The sequence below is a fragment of the Brassica oleracea genome, chromosome C8 (assembly GCF_000695525.1).
Source record: "Brassica oleracea var. oleracea cultivar TO1000 chromosome C8, BOL, whole genome shotgun sequence".
In the NCBI taxonomy this organism is placed as follows: Eukaryota; Viridiplantae; Streptophyta; class Magnoliopsida; order Brassicales; family Brassicaceae; genus Brassica; species Brassica oleracea.
Genome location: NC_027755.1, coordinates 24,398,579 through 24,407,648, shown reverse-complemented (window position 1 = coordinate 24,407,648; position 9,070 = coordinate 24,398,579). Strand labels below are relative to the sequence as shown.

The 9,070-nt window shown below is 40.0% G+C and overlaps 2 protein-coding genes across 2 annotated transcripts; one reads left to right on the top strand and one right to left on the bottom strand.

Annotated features, from left to right (window-relative positions):
- Positions 1-1,538: 1,538 nt before the first annotated feature.
- On the bottom strand, positions 1,539-2,882 carry LOC106309012. The gene has a single exon (XM_013746101.1). It carries the CDS (start codon positions 2,880-2,882, stop codon positions 1,539-1,541), a length of 1,344 nt encoding a protein of 447 aa, XP_013601555.1.
- Positions 2,883-3,446: 564 nt separating this feature from the next.
- On the top strand, positions 3,447-5,908 carry LOC106309500. Its single transcript, XM_013746537.1, has 12 exons — positions 3,447-3,636; positions 3,723-3,784; positions 3,877-4,024; positions 4,132-4,202; positions 4,281-4,382; positions 4,445-4,534; positions 4,640-4,714; positions 4,893-4,925; positions 5,081-5,152; positions 5,251-5,313; positions 5,406-5,524; positions 5,614-5,908. Exons 1-12 carry the CDS (start codon positions 3,582-3,584, stop codon positions 5,633-5,635), a joined length of 912 nt encoding a protein of 303 aa, XP_013601991.1. The 5' UTR covers positions 3,447-3,581; the 3' UTR covers positions 5,636-5,908.
- Positions 5,909-9,070: the final 3,162 nt, after the last annotated feature.

Sequence of the window (9,070 nt, the reverse complement as noted above, 5' to 3'; positions counted from 1 at the left end):
GTTGCAGAGACTTATCGGTCGAAACTGAGTAATATACTAAGGTTTTGTCACTTTCGGAATTAGCACCACGAGTGCATCATTAGTATTCTCCGGCAACTTCCCCGTCTCAAAGAAAAGAAGGACAAACCTGATCACAGATGCACCAACTGTCTCCCAGCACCTCTGATAGAAAACTGGTTGAAACCCATCCGGACCTGGTGCCTTGAAGATGCCCATAGCTCTCACCGCTTTCTCTACTTCCTCCGCAGAAAACGTTTTGTCAAGATCCATTTTCTCTTGTCTTGTAAGCCCCACAAATCTCCTCTCCAATATCATTTGTATGTCTGTATCCACGTCTTCCAGAGAATATAGTTTTCTCCACCTCTGATAGAAAACTTGTTGAAACCCATCCGGACCTGGTGCCTTGAAGCTGCCCATAGCTCTCACCGCTTTCTCTACTTCCTCCGCAGAAAACGTTTTATCAAGATCCATTTTCTCTTGTCTTGTAAACCCCACAAATCTCCTCTCCAATATCATTTGTATGTCTGTATCCACGTCTTCCAGAGAATATAGTTTTCTGAAATAATTTATCAACAAGTCCTCTTTCCTTCTTTGGACATTTCCGAAAACTTCTCTGTTCCACTTTCGGAGTGTCAATTCCAACCTCTGCAAAGCCTCTCTTGGATCAATATCACGATCCCATGAAGCTGTTAGCAAGTCTTGAAACTCATTATGTTGTAGCCATGCCGCCTCAAAACGAAATGGACGTCGACGTGCATCACCCTTAACCTCCGGTGTGAGCTGTAGATACAAAGGAGCGTGGTATGATGCTAAGAAAGGTAAATGCCTCACAATTGCCTCCTGCCATCTGAGTCTAGACTGGGCACAACATAATATTCTATCCAGCCTCTTCGCTACAAATGTGCTTTCAGTTTTCCCCCTTTTCAATGTGAATTGATTGCCATGAAATCCCATATCAATCAGTAACATATCATTTATCCAATCACCAAACTTTAGAGAATCCTCAGACAATCTCCCATTCCCACCACTCCTTTCATCTATCCTCTCTATTGTATTAAAGTCTCCCCCAAAGAACACCGGCCCCTCCGCATTACGCAAACCTTCTTCTAAAGCAGCCCATAAGCCACTTCTATGGCTCGGTGAAGGAGCCGCATACACAACAATCAGATTAATCACCTCTGCTCAATTCCTGATTCGAGCATGTATAAACTGATCCAACGACTTGACCACCTCAAGCTCTCCAATCTCCTCCCTCCATAACAGCCATAAACCTCCACTCTGGCCACACGCATCCACCCGAAACGAGTTCTCAAACCCTAGACCACGACAAATCCGGCCTGCCGCTTCTCCACCAGCATGAGTTTCAAAAACAACAAGGATATCTGTCTTGAACTTTTTCACCAAATATCTAATCGATTTTCGAAATTGGGGTTTATTTGCCCCCCGACAATTCCAGGTTTATTTGCCCCCCGGCAATTCCACAAAATGCACTTCATCAGATCTTTATAATCAATAGATAGAATCACCGGGGCAAAATGTTATGCCACCACACTCTTCAGGACTTCTCGTCCTTGGCTCGCACTAGCTTCTACCTCATCCAACTCCAGATTCTCCATCTCTGCAAGTTGCTCCTGAGCGTTGTCTTTATCGTACACATGCCCAGAATTCTTCTCATTTCTGTCTAACTCCCCATCTCCTGCGAAAACACCACCTGGTCGGCCGACATTTTCCTTCTCTACTCGTAGTCTCTTCCCTCTCGCCGACATGCCACTCTCCCCACTTATTGGGCCAAACACCAAACCCCGCATAGGCCCAACATTTCTAAGTTTGGTCTTAGGAGGATTTGGGCCTCTCATGTTGCTAAACTTCTTATCTTTTGGACCCAATCGAGCTGGTTGTTGGTTCCCTATGTTCTCATTCTTTCCAAACGAGAATTCCTTCCCAGTCTCTTTGCTTGCTCCTCCAGAAACTATATTAGTAGTATTCTCATTTTCTTTATTCTCTTCTCTATTCCTATTCTCCTCCACTTGTTCCTCCATATCCTCCTCCACATTCAACCCTCCAAACCTATTCGAAACCCTTATCTCCTCCGACATACTGTCTTGACGAGCCCCCCGACCTTTACTACCGATCAACGTCTTATTTCCTACCATCTCCCTACTTTCATTACTCCGCAGTGTAACTCCTCTCTGCCCATTCTGAGTTAGCCCTTTCCTCGCCTGTCTCACTGAGATAAAATCTGTATCCATACCTCCAACCTCCGTATTCTTTTGTGTCATGTCCACTGGAAGAACCACATTTATAGGAGTTTCCTCCAGTACCTTACGTGGGCATGAATAGGCTAGATGTCCATACATACCACATGACGAGCAGATCGTCGAGATTCCTTCATATGATACGCAGTACCTCTCACCATTAATCATCACTGTCCCTTTCAATGGCTTATTAAGGTTAACCTCCACACAAATTCTCGCAAATCTAGCTCTTTCGACTTTTAGCGTGGTGCAGTCAACCTTAATCGGTTTTCCTAACCCCTTGGCAATCCCCATCAGTATCGTTTTATGATAAAAATTAACTGGGATATGTGCTAAACGAACCCAAACCGGTGTCGTAACTATCTCATCCCTCAGCGGATCAAACTCAGGCGTCCATGCTTGCACCATAAGGTAACTCCCAAAAGCCCTCCATGGGCCACCTGATAGCGCATTCATATACTCCTCCTCTACTCCAAAACGAACCATGAAAAAATTCTTCGGGAGATCCATCACAAACATTGATCCCGCAGGTTTCCATAGCTCCTTCAGCCTTCTCGTTAAGCTCAATAATGGGATACTCCTCCCCAAGACCTTAACAATCATACATCTCTTCCATAAACCATTCATAGCAATCAAAACGCTCCTCTCAAATCGTTATCACCGGTTCTCCATCCTCACCATTCGGGAACTCTAGTTTCAGATTTGATTCCACAAAAGACTCGTCCACAATCTCCTCCGGTACATGCATCCCTCCTTCATTGCACCCTAATACCTTGTTCACCTAAGAGTCTGGAGCATCCGGTGGAATGGATCTCTGGGCGGTCTCCCATGCTCCCCGATCTCCTCCATATTCTCATCTTGCACTTCCTCACCCAAAACCCTAAAATCACCACCCAAAACCCTAGCCATCATATTTTTAAAACTCAGATACTTAGGCATCTATTCTAATACTAATATTTTACCCCAGTGTTGTTGACTTTAACTTGGCCCGGCTTCGATTATTTCTTAATTCTTTTTGGGTTCGATTTGTCACGTGCCACGTGGCAGAAAATATGTAGGTGAAAATGTTGAAGGCAACCACAGACACTACGGTTTTTACCGCCGCGAGTTAAGGCAGTTGAATTTGACCTTGATACGGCGTCGTTCACAAGCAAACTGGTAGCAACTAGCAAGCAAGCACGTACGTAACTCTAGAAAGAAAAAAAAAAACAAAAACAAAAATAATAAAATATCAGTTATCATCCTTATTGAAACCTAAATTAAATTCGATCCGAGACGGAAAAAAGCTCGACGAGTCGGCGGCGGAGTAAAACAGTCGGAGGAGCTATGGCGATGCAAACCGGAATCGGCTTATCAAGGATCTTTCTCTTAGCCGGAGCAGGTATTGTTTCTCAATTTCTCTCAGCTCATCTCTCTCTCTTTGTGCTTCACTACTAAATGGATCTTCCCTGTTTGTTGGATCGTAAGGTTATACCGGTACGATCATGATGAAGAACGGTAAATTATCTGATATATTGGGTGAATTGCAGGTAACTTTACATCAATTTTGCTTTTTATTTTTTTATTTCGTTTACTTTGAAAAAAAAATTGACCTTTTTTTGATTTGGTTTGTTTGGATTAGTCTCTGGTGAAGGGTATGGAGAGATCTGGAGAGGAAGGAGACTCTGATGTCTCCGATGCTATAGCTGCACAGGTTCGTCGGTTGGCTATGGAGGTTCGACAGCTAGCTTCGGCACGGCAGATAACGGTTATGAATGGAGTTTCTGGTGGTATGTAAAGATTCGAACTTTGTACTTGTTCTGACATATTCTGTCGGAGAATCTTTTTTTTCTTTTTCATCATTTGTCTTTCTTGATTTTATTTGTGTGTGTGTCAGCGAACTTGCAAGCACTTGCTGTTCCTGCTGCGGCATTGGGAGCTTTAGGATACGGTTATATGTGGTGGAAGGTGAGATGAAAGTTCTTTAATCTGATTGTGTCATGTTAGGGGAACTAAAAATATGGTTGTGTTTGGTTTATTGGTTAGGGACTCTCGTTCACTGACCTTATGTATGTGACGAAAGCCAACATGGCTACTGCCGTGGCTAACTTGACTAAGAATCTGGAGCAAGTTTCAGCGACCCTTGCGGTGAGTCTTGGTGTTTCTGGTGATTTATTAAAGTGTGGATCATAATCGTTTGGGTTTTGCAGGCTGCAAAAAGGCATTTAACGCAAAAGATTCAGAATATGGATGATAAGGTAGAGAAGCAGATTGATCTCTCCAAGGAAATCAAGAACCAGGTATGACTTACGATATAGTTTTTTTCTACTGGAAATGATTTATTAGCTTTCATTGTTATGTACAGTCATGGACCAACGAAATGTGATTTTGGTTATGCTGAACAGGTCACCTTGGCTCGTGGAGATATCAACTTGCTTGAGAATGAGTTGCAGTCATTGAATGATTTGATTAGTGGTCTGGTGAGTCTTTTTAAGTTTTATGAGCAATGCTGAAGATCCCGATATAATAATGAACTCAGCCGTCAAATATTTTAGTCTTTTGAGTTCATATCAGGAATTAGAATTCTCCTTTCTAGCATTTCATTTTCTTTTTGTATCTCTTCTAATGATTACTGTCCTGTAACATTTTTTTTTGCAGGATGGGAAGTTGGACACGCTGGAATACAAGCAGGTACATTTATCTTATAGCTGTGACTGTGAACCACATGAATTCTTATTAGCAGGCATCATTAGCCTTTGAAAATCAAATTATAATCATGGTTTGTTAAGCGAATCACCAACAAATTGGTAGCTCAGAGCTGATTTTGTTTTTGTTTCTGGTGGCAGGATGTCACAAATGTTTGCATGCTACACTTGTATAACTATTTTGGAGGCAAGAGCACTAAACTGCCTGACATGGTAGGGCTTCTCTTATATCGGATTGATCCCTCTATATGTCTATATTAACTTCCTTTTTTGCGTTAATGTGATATATTTTGCGAACTTCAATCTTACAGGAGCAGCTTCAACTGCCTGTAAACCAGAAAGCTCGTAATTTGCTTGGAGATGTTGGAACTAAGGTGTCTTTTCCTTATTTATGCCAGATTGAGTTTACTGTGCTTATTCAAGTTAAAAGGTCTTTGTTTGTTGATTGTCGTCCACTATGTTGCAGGGGCTGAAAAACTTTGCTGAACAACTGCTTATAAGCAATGACACAGAGGGAGGAGCAACCACGGTGAGAAGAATTGGTATAACCAGGGCCAATGACAAGTCGGGGCCGCTGTTATCAAGGTCTGGTGATTTTGCATAGCTCCTGTATATCTCTCAAGTAAGTTTTGGTATATGTATAGAGGCGTGACAGAGAGGAAATGTGAATGCAGGGTTGCTTCAGCTGGGTGTTGATGTGGAAGTTTCCTGATGGTGGTTGGCTTGCGGGATGTATATAAACAACAAAACTCTTATACTAAATTGTCTCGTGAGCTCACGGTAGAAAGGCTCTCTTATATTTATATTCGTTTGCTTGGTTTACCTCTCCTTCCGCTAAACTATATTGGGTTTGTACTTTGGGAATGTATTATCTTGAACTTTTTGTTTATTGACATGGACATGTGTTGGTGTCCGCTTTTTGGACTTTTGAAGCAAATAAAATAAAGTTGATGTGGGGGATTATGCACCTTGTGAGTGGGCAATACAAGCCAAATTAAGGCTTCAAATGGTAAAAGCAGTTCAAGCGGGACAGATCAAGCACCGATCAAATAATTTATTATAATTTATGAATGACAAAATCATTTAAAAACTATATATCATATATTAAAACAATAAAAATGACACCTAGATATCTAAACAAATATCTTAGATGTTATAGTATCGTCCGAAATACCTGTAAATGTTTTATAAGATGCTTATTCTTCTTTTATTTTCTTATTTAAAAAACTAAAAATTATATGACAAAAAATAATAGGTAGAAAATAATAATTTTGTATTGTTAAAGTTGTAAATAAAATAAAAATATTATATTCATAAAATTAGATAAATATATTTTTAAAGTTATGTGTTGTAACAAAGTTATTTATTGACCAAACAAAAAAAAAAGCAGATCAACACTACCAAATGTTGGCGGGTGAGATTTGCATGCAGATCTCCTGCTTTTTCCACAAAAAGACAAAAAATATTGAACTGCATGCAGATCTCCCGCTTGAACTGTTTTTACAAACAGAAAAGAGTGAATGGTAAATGCAGTGCGGGAGAACTGCATGTGCAGGAGAACTGCACTTGTCCCGCTCCTCCATTCGGACACTAAGATATATTATGGTTTCAGCGACTTATCTAGGAACGAATGGTGTCCTCGATTAGGAAACTAACACTAGTTTCTGTTTTGCTTTTATGAGAAAAAGATGTTTAAATACTAAATCATCATCGTATATATAGTACCAAAATATTAAGTTACTCCCACATTTCTGGAAAGTAATCTAATATTGATCCACTCGAAAATTTTGTATTCTCATTACCCCATTTCTTTTCTAACTACCCTATCATATTTTCATTCTCTTTATTACCATCAACTATCATATTATTATCTATTTCTCGCGGATCCCACACCTTATTTCTAATTTTAAAAATAAAAAGCGGACTCCTCATCCCACATAAAATCCATAATTAATTGGACACCTAACAGGCGGCCCCACACTCTATCTACCTCTCTCCGTCCCACCGCTGTCCATCTGTTCTCTTTTCTCAGATCTTGCTCCTTTTTTTCCAACCACCTGCGAATGCTTCTTCCCCTTCAAGTTCCATTGGCGTTTTTTTGAAGGTTCTTTTGACGAAAATTGGTACGATTTTTTCATGAAATTTTCATACTAATATACTACTTATGTTCTATGTGTTATGAGTAACAAAAAAAAGTAAAAACTTAGCTGTAAAAATCGTGAAGTTTTCAAAGAAAAATGAAAATGAAATTTGAAGAAGGTTCTCTTTTTTTAACACGATTTTGATAGGGAAAAAACATAAAAATGGTGTTAGACGATAATGTGGGTTTTGTAACACGTTATTTGTTGATTAAACATACTTAAACCGAATGAAAGATTAAAGTTTTAGGTATACTGGTATGAAAATGATGCTTGAGGACAATTTTGTATATTTCTGCTAATTTTTCACTGTTTAAAACAAAATAATACATTACAATATTGGTAGACGATATTGTGGGTTGTATAATACCCCATTGGTCAGTTAAAAGGGTTAAATCAACAAAAAATGAAAATTTATAGAAACTACTGGAATTACTAGTACTACTAAGCTAAAACATGTATTACTTGTATTACTAAATCGAGTATGTACCAAAGATCTTGGACAACCTAGATTATTTAAACGGTTAACTAATCATAATTTTTGTTTGAGGTAATCTATGACCTCTCCTATTACAATAATATGTTTTGATTACGGAGGACGTTACATCAAAGATGGGGGTGAGAGAAGATGGATCTCGGGAGAAGATGAAATTCACACTCTAGTGATGAAAACAGCCGTGGAAGAGATTGCGTATTCTAAATTGGTTGAGAGTATATGCAGAAAGATTAAGGCAAATGGAGATGGGATGGTGAAGATTAGTTACTTTCCAATGGTATTGTATTCGAACAAGCCATCATATATTTGGTGTGATGAAGACGTTTTGGGTTATCTCATGCAAGTAAATCATGATATGTAGAAGTGTTTTACATGTGGAGATCAGCAGCGACATGAATGATACATATGGTGGTATGTCACTTTCAGGAGAAGATGATGAAACTGATGATAGCTATGTTGGTCTTTCTGATGGAGATGATGATGAAACTAATGATAGCTATGTTGGTCTTTCTGATGGGACCGAGGAAGATGGAACTGAGCAAGATGGAACTGATCAGGATCATGAGAAGGATGGCGTGGTCGCACTTTACACAGCCGAACAACATGAAGACATTGAGATGCATGAGAATTTAGAGCATGGGTATGAAGGAAAAGAAGTAAGAGTGGAAGAAGAAGCTGGAAGAGCGGAAGTTGAAGCTGCAAGATCAGGAGTTGAAGCTGCAAGAGCAGGAGATGAAGCTGCAAGAGCAGTAGTTGAAGCCACGACAGCAGTAGAAGAAGAATGGGATGATGGTCTCGATTTGGTTAAGGGTCAAGAATTTAGAACTAAGGTAGCCATGCAAGTTCTAGTTCAGAGGGGTGCACATAAGAATGGTTTGGAGTTTGAAACATTTAAGTCCGATACTGTGATATTTGTGGCAAAATGTCGAGGAGCCAAAGAAGGTTGCAAGTGGTATTTGCGTGTAGCAAAGCTTAAGAATTCAGATCTTTGGACGGTTAGAACTTGCAACAAGTTTCATACATGCTCAGTAGTGACTACAAGTACCCTTAGAAATAGAAGGAGAGGCACACCACAGGTTGTTGCATCTGTTTTGAGTGAAGAATATCCCGGTAGATATGACACACCAACACCAACTGATCTGATCAGTATGGTTACCCACAAGGTTGGTGTTGATGTGTCGTATGCCACAGCATGGAGAGGAAAAAGGATGGCTGATAATGAAGTCAGAGGGGTAGATATGACACACCAACACCAAATGATCTGATCAGTATGGTTACCCACAATGTTGGTGTTGATGTGTCATATGCCACAACATGGAGAGGAAAAAGGATGGCTGCTAGTGAAGTCCAAGGTACTCCGGAAGAGAGTTTTTCTATGATACACTCCTATATGTACATGCTTAAGTTGAAGAATCCTGACTCAGTAAGTTATGTTGAAGTGGATGCGGCGAAAAGATTTAAGTATCTATTTTTCGCATTTGGAGCTTCCATAGAAGG